This window comes from Cololabis saira, chromosome 9 (genome assembly GCF_033807715.1).
Source record: "Cololabis saira isolate AMF1-May2022 chromosome 9, fColSai1.1, whole genome shotgun sequence".
Lineage (NCBI taxonomy): Eukaryota > Metazoa > Chordata > Actinopteri > Beloniformes > Belonidae > Cololabis > Cololabis saira.
The window spans coordinates 42,806,329-42,827,603 of NC_084595.1; the positions used below are offsets into that span (position 1 = coordinate 42,806,329).

At 44.5% G+C, this 21,275-nt stretch overlaps 1 protein-coding gene across 1 annotated transcript; it reads left to right on the forward strand.

Moving 5' to 3' along the window:
• The first annotated feature begins 19,156 nt into the window (after positions 1–19,156).
• LOC133451188 (uncharacterized transmembrane protein DDB_G0289901-like) lies at positions 19,157–20,474 on the forward strand. Its single transcript, XM_061730154.1, has 2 exons — positions 19,157–19,259; positions 19,960–20,474. Exons 1-2 carry the CDS (start codon positions 19,171–19,173, stop codon positions 20,264–20,266), a joined length of 396 nt encoding a protein of 131 aa, XP_061586138.1. The 5' UTR covers positions 19,157–19,170; the 3' UTR covers positions 20,267–20,474.
• The last annotated feature ends 801 nt before the right edge of the window (positions 20,475–21,275 follow it).

A 21,275-nucleotide genomic window follows, 5' to 3' on the forward strand; every position in this document is an offset into this window, starting at 1 on the left:
TTCTTTCCTCCTAAAGGGGAGTTTTTCTTGCCACTGTTTGGCTTAAGGTTTTTCTCCCACTAGGGGAGTTTTTACCTGCCATTGTTTATGTTATGTTCATGTAATAATTGCTCGGGGGACAACTTCTGTTGTAGACGATGAATGAATAAAATTGAATTGAATTTCAGAATAAAACATCTTCCAATTGTCTCCATTACCATGACAACATGACTGGCATTAGTGTATAACCTTCCTAAACTGAAGTTTAGTAAGATAACCAAAAACAGAGTGTGGAGCAGGAGACGTGCTCACTTGAGCTCACATGAAGAATCTAGGCTGTGGATCAGATCCAACAGAATGGTCTGCTGCGAAAAATGGATTTGTTGCAGCGCCTTAACAACAATTTGTCATGATTTAGGCTATAAGAGGGATCCATGACATTACCAGGTTTTGAGTGTGTGTGTGTGTGTGTGTGTGTGTGTGTGTGTGTGTGTGTGTGTGTGTGTGTGTGTGTGTGTGTGTGTGTGTGTGTGTGTGTGTGTGTGTGTGTGTGTGTGTGTGTGTGTGTGGAGCAACACTGTTAACACTTCAAACATTTGGGTATAATGGTGCTTTTACACTAGTACCTACTCCGCCCGACTCGACTCGCCTTGCCCTCGTTTCTTTTCCATACCTGGATCAGAAGTAGGTGGGGTTGGAGCGAAGCTGCTGTGATGCACTCGTTTGTGCGACACAAAAGAACAAGTAAAAGACGCCAAAGACGGAAAACATTAAACAGATGATATACAGTATCTGCTGCTTGGTCTGTGGCTTGTATTTAATATGAAATTAAAACAACGGAGGGAGAAAAGGCTTGAGGCGGCGAGGTAAAACACCATTGAGAGACACAGGAGAGAGCTCGAAGACATACAGTCCTACCAGGCCGAAGATATCCGGAGAAAGGCAAGACATCGTAGCAGGGTAAGCTAATTGCAGCTAATTTTAACACGCCAAAGTCATGGTATACAGCAGGGGTCAGCAATCCTCGTCCTCGAGGGCCGGTGTCCCTGCAGGTTTTAGATGTTTCCCTGCTTCATTGCACCATGATACAAGTGAATGTGTCATTAAAAGAATTGTGCAGCCCTGGATGACAAGCTGATGACGATGATTAATTAGAATCAGGTGTGTTAAAGCAGGGAAACATGTAAAACATGCAGGACACCGGCCCTCGAGGACCAGGATTGGTGACCCCTGGTATACAGGGTCCAACTTGACGCTTTAATGTCTCCATGTTATAGCTATCAAGCAGGCCAGCTGACAGTCTTGCCTGGGCCCCGGACAAAATAATCTAAGATGGGCCCCCCTGCGCCCGGATCTCTCCTTCTCCCTCTTCCTCTGCTCTTCAGGTTTTTATACAAGCTAATGGACGTTAACATTAGAGCTAGCCAGTTAGGTTAAGTTACAAGGTTGGTAAACGTTGGCTGCTGTTTCTTACCTTGCTCTACGCTGACTTTATTAATTCCAGCTTCACCGTCACCACCCTTTTTAAGATATTTGTGTAGAGAATCTCTGAGGCCTATATTTTCTTCTTCTCTTCTTCTCTTTTCTGAGCACCGGACTTGTGCCGACCGGAGATTTTGTCCATTCTAATGGTTGAATTAAATGATAACATCAAATTTTGATCAGCGGCCAAACCATTTTTGTGTTGGGGGTTCTTGACCACAAGGACAATTAGGAAGAAAACAAATAACAAGATTTTATGTAACTCAAATACTACATATTTTTTCCACAAATAGGCATATTTTGAAACATTTTGAAAAATGACTCCATAATTTAATGAGAATTAAAAAAAAAAAAAAAATCGCTGCCTACAATCAGAGTAAGTGGGGGATGCCACATTGAGGGGGTGCCATTGATGGTTCTCACATACCTATCATTGCACCAAAGGAATATCACACAGATTGTTTCAAATGGAAAAGCGATGTTCCTGAACGTATTTGCTGGACTGCCCGGGAGCACGCATGATGCTAGGGTCCTGAGGTTGTCAACGCTGTGGGAATTAGCCTGTAGAGAAAACCTCTTCCCAGCTGATTTTAGGAACATTGATGGAGCAAATGTTGGCTACTACATCCTTGGGGACTCCGCATATCACTTGCAGAAATGGCTCATAAAATCATTCCATGACATCGAAAGGCTCACAGTGGACCAGAAAACATTCAACAAAAAATTCAGTCATACACGGGTTGTTGTTGAAAATGCTTTTGGCAGACTGAAGGGAAGGTGGCATTGCCTCCTAAAAGGCAATGACGCTGATGTCCAGCTAGTCAAAATAATGGTGCTGACATGTTGTGCTCTCCATAACCCGTGAAGATCATGGGGAGACCTATGAAAATTCATGCAATGTACTGGCAGCTGCACAAGCCCGACCTGTGGTAGCAGTGGCACAGGGCATAGAGGAGCAGGGGAGGGATGTCAGAGATGCTCTAATGCAGTGTTTCTCAATCCTGGTCCTCGAGTACCACTGTCCTGCATGTTTTAGATGCTACCCTGCTTCAGCACACTGTGATAAAAGTACCTGTGTCATCAACAGAACTGTGCAGACCTTGGTGACAAGCTAATTAGGACCTTTAATTAGAATCAGGTGTGTTGGTGCAGGGAAACATCTAAAACATGTAGGACAGTGGTACTCGAGGACCAGGATTGAGAAGCACTGCTCTAATGCGTTACTTGGCCAGCAGTTAATAAAAAAAGTAGTCTGGTTTTTACTTAAGGTTGAATGATTGAAAAAAATATGTCATACAAGGATGAACACTAATTCAGGTGCTCAAGGGACACAGTATTGGGGAAGTCTAGAGTTTGATATCCCTGCAGTAATACTTCGATTTGGGAGAACTTGTATGTGGCAGGGTGGAGGATTGGGCGTGGTCTGCGGGGGAGCAGCACACAGGTGGCACGGGCCTGGTTCGGCTGATTGGGCACACCTGTGCCCAATCAATCTCTCCACCCTGCCTGGGTATTTAAGGAGTGGCTGAAGACCAGCAAAGGGTTCTGCTCGGAAGAAATGACACAGAGCAGAGTGCTGGTACTCGTCTGTGTGATAATAAAGAACCAAAGATTTCTTCACGAAACCCTGTGTCCTCTGTCCTGTCTGCCGGGCAGGGAAAGCAAAACGCTGACGCAGATTTACTGTCTTATGCACCTGTTCACAGAGCAGTGCTCCCCGGAGGAACTTCATTGTGTTGTTTTTATTGTGATATGGATCCCCCTGGGTCTGAAATCAAGAATAAAGTAAAGTACTAATAATAACAATAACCGTTATTCATTTAAAGGAGCTGTATGTAAGAGCAATAATAAAACAAATCATAAAATGACCCCGATATGTCAGACATTTAAAAATCATGTTCATTTCAAATACTTATGTCACTGACAACAGCACTCAAGCCAGGATATTCCAGTTTAAAAAGAGGAGTTGCAGCCCTCAACTGATGTTTATGTTGTCATTTTTTGTTTTGGTCTGAAGCTCCACCCTCCACCTATCTCCCAATCACCAAGTCAGTATTGTTTCTGAAGCTCCACCCTCCACCTATCTCCCAATCACCAAGTCAGTATTGTTTCTGAAGCTCCACCCTCCACCTATCTCCCAATCACCAAGTCAGTATTGTTTCTGAAGCTCCACCCTCCACCTATCTCCCAATCACCAAGTCAGTATTGTTTCTGAAGCTCCACCCTCCACCTATCTCCCAATCACCAAGTCAGTATTGTTTCTGAAGCTCCACCCTCCACCTATCTCCCAATCACCAAGTCAGTATTGTTTCGGCATCCGGGTTGCCAGCTCGGCTCTAATTATCGCAGCCATGGCAGCCTACGTTCCTGCTGCATTCTGCAGCCTACCTGGCAACCTCTGGTCTGGGGGAGGAGGGGGAGGGTACACGCCGCTCAACAATATTTTGAAAGTGACTGCAGTACCAGTTTTGGACATTTCTTACAGACGGCTCCTTTAAGTCATAGTTCATTTAACATTTGAAAACAAAGTGGTAGCCTATATAAAGGAGCATACAATTCAGCAATGAACACACTTTAAATATGCGCACAGTACAATATGTAGTTCCTTGTTAATGTAGTGTCTTTCTTTCAATCTACCCATACCAGCACATCCAGTATGCCAGGCTCAATCGCTGAGTGCCAGTCCTCTGGTCGTACTTGGATGTGGAGCAGGACATGAAGCCTGTATTCCGACTTACAAGGCAGGCTTTCCACGGTCTTGTGGAGATGTTGGACCAGGAGAGGGACCACGGATGGGGGCATCATTTGGAGCTCCTCATTTTTCTTTATTGGCTGGCTACAGAGTGATTGGTTGGCTTCCTACAGAGTGACTGCGCAGGCCTTTGATGTCCCGAAGACAACAGTGTGCTGCGTAGTCCACAGGACTGCAAAAGGAAGATTTCTTCCTGCGGAAGAAATCAAAAGCCATCTTCTTCCCCAGTGCGGACGCACTCCATGAAGTTGGCCAAGGATTTGGCAATCTAGCCCAACATGAGGCCTTTAATAAGGCTGTGGGGGCTATGGATGGGTGCCAAATCAGAATCAAACCACCCAAACTCAATAAACTGGATTATCTTAATTACAAACAGTTTTACTCCATACAGTGTCAAGCCATCTGTGACTTCAATGGGAGCTTTCTGGACATTTTTGTTGGGTATGGAGGTTCTGTCCATGACACCCGCATCTTCAAGAACAGCCCTGTACCCCCCACCAGGTTATTTTCTTTTGGCAGATGGCGGTTACCCGTCTGGAGCTGCCGGTCACCGTCATCACACCATACAGGCACCCATTACAAGGGAGAATTCAGGAGAGGTTCAACAGTAGAGCAGAGCCCGCCCCATCATTGAGAGGAGCTTTGGGATGATGAAGGCAAGGTGGCGTGCCACCTTCAAGGCACTGGACGTGAGGCCCCACTTCTGCTCCGAGGTCGTGTTGGCATGCGTGTTCCTCCACATCTTCCTCAGACATGGAGACGTGATGGACGAGCCGGAGCAACAGCCTGAGGAACCTGGTCCCCCTGCAGAGCTGGATGAAGGAACCTGGTCCCCCAGCAGAGCTGGATGAAGGAACCTGATCCCCCTGCAGAGCTGGATGAAGGAACCTGATCCCCCTGCAGAGCTGGATGAAGGAACCTGGTCCCCCTGCAGAGCTGGATGAAGGCGTCCAGGAGCAGAGTGCACATCAGGGACAGGCTGTGCGCTCATGTGTCTGCACCCCTCGACATAACGGTCCCATTACTAGATCATAATTGTAGATTGTAGATGTAGATGGGTATCCTGAGTTAAACATTCCAGCTGTGTTATGACCATCTAAGATTACTTTCCATTTTGAGCATGATGTCATTTCATTTTTGTAAGAGAGTATAAATTGATGGTAACCTGAGCTAAAGATTTCAGTTATATTATTATTTACTATTAATGACCACACAGCCAGGCTGGTGGAATTTGGTCTCTGCATTTAACCCATCTCTAGAGACTAGAGAGCAGTGGTCTGCCATATGAACGGCACCCGGGGAGCGGTTGGGGTTGAGGGCCTTGCTCAGGGGCCCAGGGTGGTTGACCTGGGTTGCATTCTGGGGGGCTTGAACCTGGGTCCTCCAGACTCCAGTCCACCTCTGCAACCACTAGGCTACCACTCCCCCTTATTACCATTTACTGCAATGTTTTTGTTCAACTTGCTGAAATTTTTTGAATTTGTGGTCATAAATAAATGACCACATTACTGCCTGACTTGTTTGTGTTGGATCTAAAACTGTCTTGCTAGTATTTACATGTATGCATTTCTGTTAACATAGGCAATCTTAATTCAAACACTGTACTCAGATTAAAGAAAAGAAAGTCTTGTTTATTAAACACCAGGTCAACTGAGGATATGTCCAATATAAAATGAACACAAAAGAAATTGAACCTCAAATTATATATCAAAAAATGATGAGGAAAACTACATCTTGTCCACCATCTTCCCAAAAGTGTCAATTAACTTGGATAACTGTTCATCCCTCTTCTTTTCCCTCTCCTCCTCCTTTTCATCCAGTTCCTTCAGCCTCTTTTCTTGTCTTTTAGTGTAGTCCTGTAGAAAGGCCAAAACTTCATTTTTCCTTTTTCTAGTTTTCTTCCCTCCAGAGTGCGGCTGCCCTGGGGAAGTGGTAGCCGTCATGCTAGATGGCCCTGGAGCAGAAGTACCAGGGCCCTCATCAGGCCCTGGAGCAGAAGTACCAGGGCCCTCATCAGGCCCTGGAGCAGAGGAACCAGGGACCTCATCAGGCCCTGGAGCAGAGGAACCAGGGCCCTCATCAGGCCCTGGAGCAGAGGAACCAGGGCCCTCATCAGGCCCTGGAGCAGAAGTACCAGGGCCCTCATCAGGCCCTGGAGCAGAAGTACCAGGGCCCTCATCAGGCCCGGGAGCAGAGGAACCAGGGCCCTCATCAGGCCCTGGAGCAGAGGAACCAGGGCCCTCATCAGGCCCGGGAGCAGAGGAACCATGGCCCTCATCAGGCCCGGGAGCAGAGGAACCAGGGCCCTCATCAGGCCCGGGAGCAGAGGAACCAGGGCCCTCATCAGGCCCTGGAGCAGAGGAACCAGGGCCCTCATCAGGCCCCTCTTCACTTGAATCCACTGCAGTGGCAATAAGATTGAGAGGCCTGATGGAGTCCGTCTGCCCCAGGGCTCTGTGCATGGCCACACAGTCTTCGGCAAGATCAGATCCTGTGTGAAAGAAACAAGGTCAAATTACATTTTGTTATGAACCCCATTTATACTGCAGGACTGGAGACAGATGATTTCTGAAGATTCACCATGGTGTAAAGTATATCCACATGCAGAAAAATCCTATATGTGATCCAGTGACCCATTCACCAAACTATTGTGACAAACTTTATTCACCCTGTGCTTTTTCTTTAGATTTTCCCACTTTTTTGCGGCTTGACTGGCTGTTATGACACCTACAAGGCTCATATCTGCAATGATGACACTGTTGAGTATAGAAAATGTATGTTGTGAAAGAATTCTGATTATCTGTGCATGACATAAACCACAGCAGGAGTGTGTGTAATATGTTATATCTCAAGTTATAGTTTACAGTCATGACCCGCTAAATAAATAATCATGAACTGACATTTCTGCAGATTACTATCTTACAGTTTTTCCACAATTGTTTAAACACATTACCTGATAAACTACCTCACTTTCTCAAAGCTCTAAACACAAATTACAAAACTCACACACAAAATCCTACACTTCTCTACCCTCAAAACAGTGTTAACTCTTCACTAAATGGTATTTCCTTCTCAAATGCCAAACACATACGTCATTTGAGTAGACATTTCTAAGCACCCACTGAACACTGATGTGCAGAATGGAAGACACTATAGTATGAATGGAAAACACTATATGAATGCCTCAGTGTTACACCTTCAGCTGTTGGATGGAATATATCACCATATAGTATTCTTATGTATAGGCTACTCACATAGAAAACACACAATTCTTTACTGTAACAACAAATAATATTTTACAGTATTTGGACTCAAAATGTGCAGACCACTGGACATCACAGCAAGCTGCTCACCTCTCTCAATATTGCAACCATCCATTGTTCTCCAAACAAACCAGGAGCTCACCTGTGACCCTTTTATGGCAAATTGCTGATTGCATATTGCACAACAGCCTTTGGAGTTTAGAAATATGATTGACTGTGTGTTCTGTGTGAACAGCAAGAGAGGGAATTCAGGAAGAGTGTGCAGGATATTGGGAATTGTGTGTAGTGTTGTGAGAAATGTGTGGTATGGAATGGGAATTTGAGTCTAAAGCAGTAAATGTGCTTGGAGTTCAGCAGGATTGGTTTAGCCACCTGAAACATGAGTTTCAGGTTGTGCACATTGTGTCTGATGTTCCAATAAATGTGTTTAAACAATTGTGAAAAACTGTAATACATACTCAAACGCAGGGGTGGCCAACCCTGGTCCTCGAGAGCCACACTCCTGCATGTTTTAGATGTTACCCTGCTTCAGCACACCTGATTCTGATTAATGGTCCTAATTAGCTTGTCATCAAGGTCTGCACAATTCTGTTGATGACACAGGTACTTGTATCATGGTGTGTTGAAGCAGGGTAACATTTAAAACATGCAGGAGTGTGGCTTTCGAGGACCAGGGTTGGCCACCCCTGCTCAAACGCGTGGGAAGGCATTTCTGTGACGCATAAATAGGGTCTCATGCTCCAAACGGAGTTCAATTAACCGGAGCGTTTGTTGGTCGCTCCCTGTTTGTAAAGGAAATAATAGGGCCGTTGTAAAATCATCACGGGACAACAGTTTCTGAATTTAAATCACCAGTGGGATATGTATTTATACTTACAGGTGAACTTCTTTCGTCCCGCAGTCGCACATGAATTATTTTCCTCCGCCCCCTGTTTTGTTTACATTCTCCCTGGTAACCTCCTTTTATGTCACAACGCAATGAACTGTGGGTAATTCCTTTTCCAAAAGTCTGCGGAGATGCAGACTTATGGTAAGTGAGCAGTAAGGGCTCAAAATGTCTGCCGGGAGCCCTCGCGCACTTAACGACTTTAGGAATGGGACAGCCCTGAACCCTTAACGACTTTAGGAATGGGACAGCCCTGAACCCTTAAAGACTTTAGGAATGGGACAGCCCTGAACCCTTAAAGACTTTAGGAATGGGACAGCCCTGAACCCTTAAAGACTTTAGGAATGGGACAGCCCTGAACCCTTAACGACTTTAGGAATGGGACAGCCCTGAACCCTTAACGACTTTAGGAATGGGACAGCCCTGAACCCTTAACGACTTTAGGAATGGGACAGCCCTGAACCCTTAACGACTTTAGGAATGGGACAGCCCTGAACCCTTAACGACTTTAGGAATGGGACAGCCCTTAAAGACTTTAGGAATGGGACAGCCCTAAACCCTTACGCAAGTCGCGGGAGCGCGCACGTAAGTGTGTGAGTCTGTGAGGATGGAGATTGGGATTCAGGGTAAGAGTTCAGATGAGGAGGCTTGTTACTGGGCTCACAACCTGAGACACCATCATCATCACGAGGAGCAAAGGAAGAAAAGTGTTGCACCACCTATCACTCCTGAACCAGAACCGCAACCTGAACTTAATGCTGAAGAAGAGGAGTTCAGTAGGGAAATGCCTGTGGACAATGATGTGACTGAAAATGTCACAACTGGACATGACACTCTTGAGATCACACAAACTGTTCCTTCTGTAGACCTGCCCATGCCCAGCACACAGGGCCAGAGTCTTCTGCCACTCTGCCACGCAGGTCACAGAGAGAGGGAAGACCTATTGCGCTTTTCCACTAGGACCTACTCAGCCCGACTTGACTCGACACGCCCCGGTTTTTCACTTCTCCACTAGGGGTGGAGGCGGGTGGAGGTGTGCTGAGTAGATACTTTTTCTGTAACTACTCTGCCGAGGTTCTAAGCGGCTGAGTCGGCTGTATCTGACATCATCACACTACAGGCCACCGAGTCAGGAGATGGAAATTAGCGAAAGAGCGACTCGTGGCTTCTTGTTCATTTTATTCAACAGGCAATGGCAGCGCAAAAGTCTGAAAAAAAGTCTGTTTCATGATCCAACTCTGAGGTGCAGATGTTCATAAACCTGGTGGCTGAGGAGAGAATTAAAAAGGGATCTAAACGGGAGATAAGGAACGACCAGATCTACCAGGAGCTCTGTCACTTCATAGCTGCTCACGGCTCCAGCTGACTTTTCAGCAGCGCAGAGACAAACAAATTAAAAAAAAAAAAAAGCGTCGCCGCTTGAAGCTTCTCTCTCTCTCATTTTTTAACTTGATATCAAACACAAGCCACAGACCCAGCAGCACATCTATCATCTCCTCCAGGTTCTACATCTTTAGTGTTGTTGTCTTCTTCATTTAGATACACAATCAAATACGTCACAGCAGCTTCACTCCAACCTCCTACTTCTGATCTGGGTGTCTTAAAAGAAACGAGGGCGAGTCGTGGCGAGTCGAGTCGCACTGAGTATGTACTAGTGTAAAAACGCCACTAGAGAGGCACTGACATATGACTCTTTAGGCCGACCCACTCATCGTGTGGGGGGGCCTCACACTAACTCCATGTATGTTGATACACTGGCACCCATGTATGGACAATGTAGTGTGCCCTGGCTCCTTCCACAGATGTTTGGAGCACACCTGGGCGGTCCTACTTGTGTTCCTACAGGATACTACTGAAAAAAGTGTTTTGTTTATTATGGACTGTGGTTCATATTTGAAAAATGGACACATGGGGAGTAAATAGTAAGAAGATGGAAATTATTTTTGTCTCAAAGCATAAATATGATACTGTACTTTTGTTACAACTACTCAGAAGTACACTATTATCTAGTGAAGACACTGTTGTGTTTTCATAAGAGTAATGTGTGAAGAGATCACATAGTAGGCTATATGATTGTACTGTACACTTATGGTAAAACCATTTATATGCACTTCAACCTATTTCTTTCTTTCTAACTTTCAATAGAAAGGTATTGTCATTGTGTAAAATGTTAAATTGAAAATGTTATCTTCGGATGTAGTTATCAGTTGAATATTGCTGCCACATTCTTTCGTCAAGTTGCATTATAAATGCTAATGTTGAGGACAACATTTCTTTAGCATGGGTAGGATTGTATCGCCCTGTCAGATTATAACCAGTAGGGGGCAGTATGAGTGTGTTAGTGGAAAAATACTGCCAGGTTAGGGCAAAGGGGAAGTGTGTTTGGTGTACGGCATTCTGGGAAAGAAAAAGAAAAAAAAGGGCTATATGGAAACTTACTGACATGCTGATGTAGTCGTGTCAATCCTGCTGTAAAAATAAAAGTTTTTCACAGCACGTCGTTGTGTTGTAGTGGTGTAACAATGACCATATATGGTGCTGTGTTTCAACAAGAGTTGAGATAACGTCTTTGTTCTCATTTCTTTCTTCGTCATTTGTTCCCTGATTTCACCATGAAGATTAAAAGGTCAAGAGTTACATGTGGCCCTGCGATATACTAACAACCTGTCCAGGGTGACCCCCTGCCTCTCGCCTGTGATGAGCTGGGATAGGCTCCAGCAGACCCCCGTGACCCTGCAAAAGATAAAGCGGGTAAAGAAAATGGATGGATGGAGTTACATGTACAGGGCCCCACAGGCTTCTGGGGAGTCATCAGAAAATACTGCAGAGGAGGTCTTTACCCATAGGTACTGACTGGGCTCTGCCCTTTTTAGCTACAGTACATGGCTGCATGCTCCTGCCAGCTCACCACCTTGGCCTCAGAGGCACAGTTCTTAACTGGATTCCATCATATCTAAGTGGTAGATCTTTCTCTGTTTCGGTTGGCAGCTATGAATCTGATAATAATAATACATTTTATTTGGTGGCGCCTTTCAAGTCCCCCAAGGTCACCTTACAAGAATAAGAGCATAACATGTAAGCGTAAGCATAGCATACAGCATAAGCATGACAAACAAGCATAAAATGACAACAAGCAGTATAATCCAAACAACATTAACTGATATTGTGGCCATGGAGACAGTGTGCAGTCAGAGAGAGTAGGCCAGTTTGAAACAGTGAGTTTTGAGTTTGGATTTGAAGGTTACTATGGAGTCTGAAAGTCTTATGTCCGAGGGAGGGAGTTTCATAGTCTGGGTGCCGGGCAGCTGAAGGCTCGGGCACCCATGGTGCTGAGGCGTGATGTGGGGATGGTAAGTAGTCCAGCAGGTTGAGCGGGGGGGCTGTATTCTTGGAGGAGGTCAGAGAGGTAAGTGGGGGCAAGATGGTGGGGAGCTTTGTAAGGAGTTTTTTTGTAGTGGATGCGGTGTTGTACCGGGAGCCAGTGAAGTTGGATGAGAACAGGGGTGATGTGGTCAGACGACTTGGCGCAGGTGATGATCCGGGTGGCCGAGTTCTGGATGATTTGCAGTCTGTTAATGAGTTTGGCTGGATGAGGAGGGCATTGCAGTAATCAATACGGGATGTGACAAAAGAGTGGACTAGGATTTCAGGGCTGGATTGCGACAGCGATGGGCGTAGTCTGGAGATGTTGCAGAGGAGGAAGAAGGCAGACCGGGTGATGTTTTGAATGTGAGGTGCAAATGAAAGGGTGCTGTCCAGAATGACGCCAAGGCTTTTGACTTGGGGGGAGAAGGGTACAGGGAATCCGTCAATGAAGATGGGTGGGACTCGGGTGTGTTGAGATTTGGTGATTGAGGATTTGGAGGCGATGAGCAGGGCCTCAGTTTTGTTGCCGTTCAGCTTTTAGGAAGTTCCTGTTCATCCAGCTCCGGATGTCTTCAAGGCAGGTGATGAGGGAGGTGGGAGGGATGGCGGCAGTGGGTTTGGAGGAGATGTAGACCTGTGTGTCATCGGTATAGCAATGGAAATGGATCCCATGATGACGAAGGATTGTGCCAAGGAGGAGGAGGTAGATAATGAAGAGGAGTGGTCCCAAGACTGACCCCTGGGGGACAGCCAGTGAAACACCTGAACACCCGGACTTGTGGTCCCTTATTTGTACAAACTGTTGGTGGTCAGTGAGTTATGATGTGAACCAGCGGAGTGCGACACCAGTGTACCCAATTCCAGCCAGGCGGGCCAGGAGTAGTGTGTGGAGATGGTGTTGAATGCTGCGCTGAGGTCCAGGAGGATGAGGATGGTGAGTAGTCTGGAGTCAGCTGTACGGAGGAGGTCATTAGTGATAATGTCAGCATTCAATATGGAGTCCCACAAGAGTCAATTCTAGGTCCTCTACTTTTCAATTTGTATATGTTACCACTTGGATCATAATATTCAATATCATTCTTATGCTGATGACACACAATTATTATCTGTTACTGCCAATCATTTGAGCCCAGTCAATGACCTCATTCAGTGCATTGCAGATATCAAGTATTGGATGGCAACAAACGTTTTACAGCTGAATGAGAATAAAACAGAGATTCTTTTAGTTGGTCCAAGTGCTCTGAGACAACATATTCTCCCTTTGTTAACTCCTCTGTTAGCTTGTCAAAAACTTGGGTGTTATTTTAGATGCTGATCTTAACTTCCAGAAACACATAGCTAATGTCTCCAGGACTGCCTTCTATCATCTCAGAAATATATCTAAAGTAAGATGCTTTCTGTCACGATCAGACTCTGAAAAGCTGATTCATGCCTTTATCTCCAGGGCCCGGTTTTTCAAAAGGTTTAATCCGGATCAAATTGATCCGGATTTAGTAACCCTTTTTTTTGCTATCCAGGATCACGTAATCCAGCTTACTTTTGAGCCGGTTTTTCAGAGCAACATCGGATTGGATCAATCTGATCCGGATAGAAACTTTTCAGGATCACCAAATCTGGATAACCAGTGCTCAAATAGGGTAGGAAACACAATGTAGAACTATAGATATGTAAAGAGCAACAAGTAGAATAGCCAGTGTGGGGTCAATAAAGTTTATTTGTATTTTTGGATTTGTTTTGGATTTCAAAAACCAGTGATGCCATTGCTTTGTTATTCTGTTTTATCATTGCATGCATCACTAAAAAATCATCTAAAAACAAAACAAAAATATTTTTGATTGTGATGAATTATAATATTATAATTAGTGACAGAATGATATATATTATTTGTGGTCAATATTGACAGCTGTTTGGGGGATTATTTTATGAGGCCAAACTCTTTCTACTTTGCTGTAGGCCTATACTGAAAGGCTGAATACGTTATAACCTACCTAATCACTGTAGCCTGACGGATGAACAAATCAAAATAAAACCTTATGAATAAATAGGATATCTTGTAGGCTATACTGCATGATCCAAATATAGTGTTATTTGATACAATTTTAAAGTTTCATTACATTTTGGGCCTGAAATCTACGCTGAATCCACCCTTCTGATGGGATCAGTTTAATCCCGATTTTTTGGATCAAAGTGATCCCAATCCTACTAAAAAGTTTTGAAAAACCCAAACTGAAGGTTTGATCCAGATCAAAACCAGGATTGGATTACGTGATCTAATCCGATTACGTAATCCGTTTTGTCTTTTGAAAAACCCATTTTCATGATTTGATCCAATCCCTTATCCAAAATCCGAGTGGATTACTTTTGAAAAACCGGGCCCAGTAGATTAGATTATTGCAATGCACTTTTTGCAGGACTGACAAAGCAAGTGTTGCATAAACTCCAACTTATTCAAAATGATCGAGCCAAAATTCTAACAAAAACCAGGAGGTATAAACACATCACTCCTGTTTATCCTCTCTTCACTGGCTCCCTGTTAAACAAAGAGTAGATTTTAAAGTACTTCTTATTGTTTTTAAATCTATGAATGGCTTAGCTCCCTCCTACATAGTTGACATGCTGAATACATACCGGACAGATCCCTTAGATCATCAAATAAGAGTCTTCTCATCATACCTAGAATTTACACTAGATCTGCTCATGGTGTTTCAGTCACTACTACACTCTCTGGAATTCCTTGCTGCAGGAACTAAGGTCTGCTCCAACAGTGCCGTCTTTCAAAAGCAGACTAAAAACTTACCTTTTGCACATTTGACTAAACTCTACATGATTGGCTGAGTGATAGCACTTTTGTTTTAATGGAATTATTGTTGTTATTGTTGTTTTTTATTTTTCTCTAGACATCCTTTTTTCTGTTTCTGTTATTGTAACCCTGTAATTTTGTTTGTTTGGTTGTTTATGTATTTGAGCACATTGAGTCCATGCTCGTCGTGTGAAATGTGCTATATAAATAAATTTGCCTTTGCCTTTGCATGAAGATCCATGAAGGTCCCAAAATGGTCCCTTTGATAAAAGCAGACTATTAATGTTAAATATAATTCTTCTTCATGATATCAAATCTTTTAAACAACTTCAAACCTAATTAACGCTGCAAGCAGCAGTGAACGGGCCCTCGCGCGTGCAATTTGCACCAATTAAGGTCAAGGACTCAAAACTAAGTCCGATGACACCACCCACGACTCTTTATGTCAAACCATTCCAAAGTTATGGTAGAAAATAGGAACTATGAAATATCGATCAATCAGAAGAAGGGGCAGGGATAATTCACACCAATTATGGTCAAGGGATTCAAAACCATGTCCGATGATACCACCCACGACTCTTTATATATAACCATTCAAAAGTTATGGCAGAGAAAAGTTTTCTAGGGGGCGCTGTTGAGCCATCTTGCCACGCCCATTAATGCAAACCATGAAATATCAAATTTATCACCAGGCCTGGCTTGCATGCAAAATTTGGTGAATTTTTGGGAACTATCAAATATGGACCAATCAGATGAAGGGGGGGCACACTTTTTGGCGTCTAGCGTCGCCACGGTAACGCTTTTGACTGAGAAAAGTAATGCGTGCTGTCGCAGGATGGAGACGCACATTTTGATGTATAACACACCTGGGTGCACGTTACGGTTCAGGCCGTATTAACTGCCCAAGGAATGGCATAAATTGCGCCAAAATTACACGATTAATTGAAAATGGCCGACTTCCTGTTTCGGCCATGGCGCCAAGAGACTTTTCTTTAAGTTGCGAGATGATACAGGTATGTAACGATTTTCATGTATGTCAAAACCGTATTGTGGGGCTTGATGCACAAAGTTTTCTAGGGGGCGGTGTTGAGCCATTTTGCCACGCCCATTAATGCAAACCATTAAATATCAAATTTTTCGCCAGACCTGGCTTGCGTGCAAAATTTGGTGACTTTTGGGGCACGTTTAGGGGGGCAAAAAGGCCCTCCTTTCGTCAGAAGAATAATAAAGAAAAATTCCCACAGATACAATAGGGCCTTCGCACTGTAAGTACTCGGGCCCTAATTATAGAATTATAGGGTAACAAAAATATGTTGGTCTTCTGCCTGAAAGACCTCGAGCTGACCCAGGATTAGAAGAAGCAGATACAGGTGATGGATGGAGTTGTTAAAGGAATCTAACGTGTTGAAGTAGTATCTGTCTTGAGAAACAGAAGGAAATGAAACATGTTGGACCTGCTGGTGTTGCACATATCTTTATCTGATGATAGCGTCAGTTTGTCCTGTTCCTCATGACACTGTGGAAAATAAAACCTTAAAAGAACCTTGTGTTTTTGAATATTCAATGAGTTGCATGTAAAAACATGCAACTCCACTGTGAAGCTTCGAAGAGCAAATTCTGTTTCAAGTCTTCATGGAATTCTTCTGTTTTTGAAACCTAGTTGAATATTGTGGACATTTGGATTTTTTGAAGTGAATGGATCATTCACTGAAGAGATCGTTTCACTTGGCTAACTTGGCACCCTTCAGACCAGCGTTACAGTAGTCCACGCTACTGAAGATATAGTGGCTCCAAAACACTATTTCTGTTTTGTCTTTATTTAATTTAAGAAACATGAGAGAATGATACATACTTCTTTAATTTGATGAATGCATTTGATCAGTGTTTTAAATGGATTATAGTCTTCTGGGGAGATGGTTATATAGATTTGTGTGTCATCTGTGTAGTTATGGCAACAAATTTTGTTCTTTTCATAATTTGAGCGAGTGGGAGCATGTAGACATTCAATAACAGAGGCCCCAGAACTGAACATTGGGGATCTCCACATGTTATATTTGTTAGCTCAGATTTGCAGTTACCTAAACACACAAAATGGTCCCTGTCTTTTAGACAGGACTCTAACCAGTTAAGTGCTGCTCAAGAAAATCCCACCAGTACTTCAACCACTCTATCAAGATGTTCTGGTCGACCGTGTTGATTGCACCACCGAGATCCAGTAAGACTGATATGTTGCCACCATCAGTATTGGAGCAGACATCATTAAGGACCTTTACCAGAACTGTGTCAGATTGATTGTACAGGTAGGTGTTAATCCTGCTGGGCAAACGTGCCTGACGCGCCTCCTACAGCGCCCTAGGTCAGCTGCAGGGTCATCAGCCGGGGACCACCGCTCATCGGAGTTTCGCTCGCTTCAACCCCGGAACACCTCCTGTGGAGATCTCGCGGGGGAACTGTAGCTGTTTGCCGATATCAGCCCTCATGCTCCAGTCCCTTGCCTGAGAAAGAACGCTCCGGGGGCCTCGTCGGCAGGTGACTCTGCTTCCTTCTCCTGGCCTAACGAACCTGACGGGCAGCTGTTTGCCTGTGGGATGGTTGTTGGCCTCCCGTCTGCGGTTCTCAAGGACTTCCGCCAGCTTTGACAGGACTTGGTCGTGCCGCCACCTATAGCGCCCCTGCCCCAGCGCAGCCTTGTCAGGGCTGTGATGTGTCCAGAAAGCTGACTGGAAAACATCAAAACAGTCATTCAGTGTCAGGAGGTTATACGGTTATAACAGCTTTTTCTACGATTTTACTAAGAAGGGGGAGGTTTGATACGGGGTATAGCTGTACATAAGTGACCTGTCCAAACTGTTCTTTTTTAAAAGTAACTTGATGACAACTGCTTTTAGGTATTTAAAGTAACCGGTCAAGGCAAATCAATTCAAGTTTATTTATATAGCATATTGAAGCACCAAAAGTTGACCAAAAAGCTGTCAACATTTTACAGATCAAAAAAGCAATATCAATAGAAATACAAAAGCAAGAAAAATACAATCTTAAGGAATAAGAGTCCAAGTAATACTTCAATAAAAACATACATTGCTAAAAGCTAAAGAAAAAAAAGTGTGTTTTTAAGTAATGGCAGTAAAATGGCTTAGGGTGTTAACAGCTCTGATATTAAAAGGTAAACTGTTCCAAAGTCTGGAGGATGCCACCGAAAATGTTATATCACCTCTGTCTTTCAGTCTGGAAAAACTGACGAGGAGAACATGGAGGGAGCAAACAGGACGGACCAGCAGGGGAAAGCCAAGACTAGATATCCTGGGTCCTCGGTGCTGGCTGTGGGGGGTCTGGGACCATCACAGGAACAGACCGGGGCTTGTGCCGATGTCGTCTCCCTTGAAGCTGACAGCTCCGGCTTGGGAATCTCAGGCACGTCCCCCGGAATGGGGACCCCTCTTCCGTGACCCGTAGCATGTTCCTCTGTGCCTCCCAGGCAGAAGAACTCAACAAGGGTGATGTCCTCTCCCGCTGGGTCCATCTTGGCTGGTCCGTTCTGTCACGATAGGTTTGTTGAAGACCCAAACGCAGGAGAGCAGGAGAGCAGGAGAGCAGGAGAGCAGGAGAGCAGGAGAGCAGGAGGCAGGAGTTCACAAAGCAGGGTTTATTGAACCAAAAACCAAAACTGCTGCGGAGCAGGATCAAAAAGGACCAAGGAGAAAAACTGACGAGGAGAACATGGAGGGAGCAAACAGGACGGACCAGCAGGGAGCAGGGGAAAGACAAGACTATATATACACAGGGGATAACGAGACACAGGTGCAGACAATCCGGGCAGATGGGAAACAGGAGGGACAGAACTGAAACTCAAACTGGGGGAAATGTCAAAACCCTGACAGAATCCCGGCTTGTCGCTCTTTCCTGCATCTCTTCCCCCATTTCCATAAAAAAAAAAAACAGAGCCCATTATGTAGTCATAACTAAGTCGGGGTGCAGCTGAAGAATACTGGCCAAACTTAACAGACAAACTCTCATCACAGATAAGATTGGAACCATTTTAAGACTGTACCTTTAATACTGACACACAACTCAAGGTGTGATAAAAGAAGGTTCTGGTCGGCTGCATCAGAAGCAGCAGCAGGACCACAGAGCTACGTTAATCAACAGTTAAAAGACACATTTCTGACTCTGGTGCAGATTGCGGTCAGACCAAGATACAATAAAGAGAGTAGTGTTGAAGATGGTGGTGAATTCTGGTTGTGAAATGATCTGTTTTCCATGTTGACATAAGTTGATGTTTTTCAGTTAGAGATGAGATAAGGTCTTTGTTCTTGTTTATTCTTCCTCATTTGTCAGTTTTTGACTTGTCATAAGAACTGGTTTCCTAACCCCCCTTAGTATCCTTGTCATTAAAAGCTCGTGAGCTCCTGTGAAATCGTGTCTGCCTCCATATCAACTCTTTGAAGATCTGAAACCGTCCTCCATCTGAACAGGTGGTTCAGAGCTGGAATCACTTTTATTTGCTCTTCTCCAGGTTTAAGAGCAACCAAAAGGTGAGAAACATCCATTCCCCTTGAATCTGTAGCTAACCTGCAGTTAGCTTACTGTGAGGCCAACAACATGTTTTACCCCCTCGACCCGTCAGATGCGTCTCCTGCCCTTGATGTTGCTGGTGGTCCTGCTGTCTGTTGGAACCAGTCTGTCTGAGTCCGACGTGAAATGGCTGATTCGAGTTGCCAGAGGCATCAAGTTGTGAGTTGTGACTGCATTTCATGTCATTTACCAGGAAAACTATTCATCCAACAGTCAGATGTTAGCACGTCATTAGGATTTGGTGTCACAACACAGAGGAGGCCAGCAGAGATTTGGTTCGTTCTCATGTATGTCTGTGGGTTGTCAGTGTTTCCCAGATAAAATCCATCATGTTAACAAGTGTTGTTTTCACCCCAGCCCAAATGCCACACCACAAGTCTTGCAGCCACAGTCAGCATTGTCATTGGTCATCAGTGTTGGCAGAGCTTTCATGTTTCCATGACAACTGGATTGAAGCGACAAGCATGAAAAGGCATGGTGACTCCACCTGTTTGCTGATAAGTGTAGTGAGAGCATCTCTTCAGAGAGGTTTCTGTAAAAATGAACAATAGGGTCAACATGTGTAGTTGTGTCATCATGCTTCTATGCTCCTCACTTCAGGATGGTTGTCATGGATACATGATGCTCTGCCAAGGCCAACACCTGGTTTATGTTGCAGTGTGTGGGCTGGAGGCATAACCACACTTTCAACACAAATCAGTAAAACTTAATTTCTCAAAAAATTAAATTATGTAACCTGGTGAACAGAGGATGTGTGAAAACAACATCAGTGGCGCTGCTGCCCTTCAGGAAGCAGAAGCTTGAGTAGATGTTTAGGCTTTTCTGCAGATGACTGTTTAAATCAGGTTTGTCTCAACAGCAACTCTCCACGTGCTGGAGGAAACTTGCGCAGATCCCAGTCCTGGAGTCCAAGCGGCAACATGGACAGGAGCTCAGGAAGAGCCAGCCCCATGTCCTGGAGCTCAGGAAGACCCAGCCCCATGTCCTGGAGCTCAGGAAAAGGCAGCCCCATGTCCTGGAGCTCAGGAAAAGGCAGCCCCATGTCCTGGAGCTCAGGAAAAGGCAGCCCCATGTCCTGGAGCTCAGGAAAAGGCAGCCCCATGTCCCAGAGCTCAGGAAAAGGCAGCCCCATGTCCTGGAGCCCAGGAAGAGCCAGCCAGGAGTAGAAGCTCCAGCAGAGTTTAGAGGAGGTCAGGGTTTGACCGGGTTGAAGTTTTACTGCTTTGCAGCAATTTAACGTAAGACTCCACCACATCTCCTCTGGAGATTAATACCACTGAAGTTCGGCCAAATGCAAACAAGGATGTTAAACAAAACTCCCGCTAATGTCCTTCAGTCTGTTTCTGCTTCTGAATAAAACGCATCTGTATCAAACCAGTTGTGTCGGTCCATCTTTTAGTGCATCAAACACCATTAAAGTTCAACAATGACCACGTTGCAGCACATTTCACGTTTGAAACTCCAACTGCACAAGACAATGTACAAGCGTGCAAGTTGTGGTACACATTTCTCAAACTTCACCATCAAATATGATCCAAGGTTTCTATTTGACTCAATTCAAGAGCTTCCTCTCAAATATTGCTTTTTTCAGGAAGGTTTTTATCCAATCCAATCTGTTTTCGAGTATAACTCTTAGTGTCGGTGGTAGTGCAGGGTTATTATGGAACGGGGTGCTGTTATGCAATATTTAGTTGTACAACTGACCATAATTTAGACGTGTGGTTGATAAATTGATTATCTGTATCATTTTACAAGATATGAAAGGATTTATTAAGTGGGATACCAGCCAGTGGCACATAAGCTGCATGGAATTTCTCTATTTGTTTCCAAGCTGGAGGGTTTGGTATCTATGTCTCATGTCTGCTAAAGGTCCCCAAATAAAGAATTCAAATTCTAGGACATTGCTAAATGGCAGTGCATGACAAATCAATACAATACACTAAGTGCACCTGTTCTGCAGTTGTCATACCCCGGACCGGTGTTGTGCCGTATTCAGCACCCCTGCCGTGAAAAGCACCCCCTCGTCTGACAAAAATAATATTCTCATTCCGTGTCACGTTCTGTTTAGCGTCCAGTTTTGTGTTAATGATTCATGTTTAAATGCGCTCATGGATTCCACAATAGTCATACTTTCGCACAATCACAGTCACAGATAACAAAAATCGGGTAAATGGT

Coding starts and splice junctions, on each gene's coding strand:
- LOC133451188 (XM_061730154.1), top strand. CDS start 19,171: ATGTTGCTGGTGGTCCTGCTGTCTGTTGGAACCAGTCTGTCTGAGTCC. Junction 19,260..19,959: donor GTTGCCAGAGGCATCAAGTT/GTGAGTTGTGAC, acceptor TTGTCTCAACAG/CAACTCTCCACGTGCTGGAG.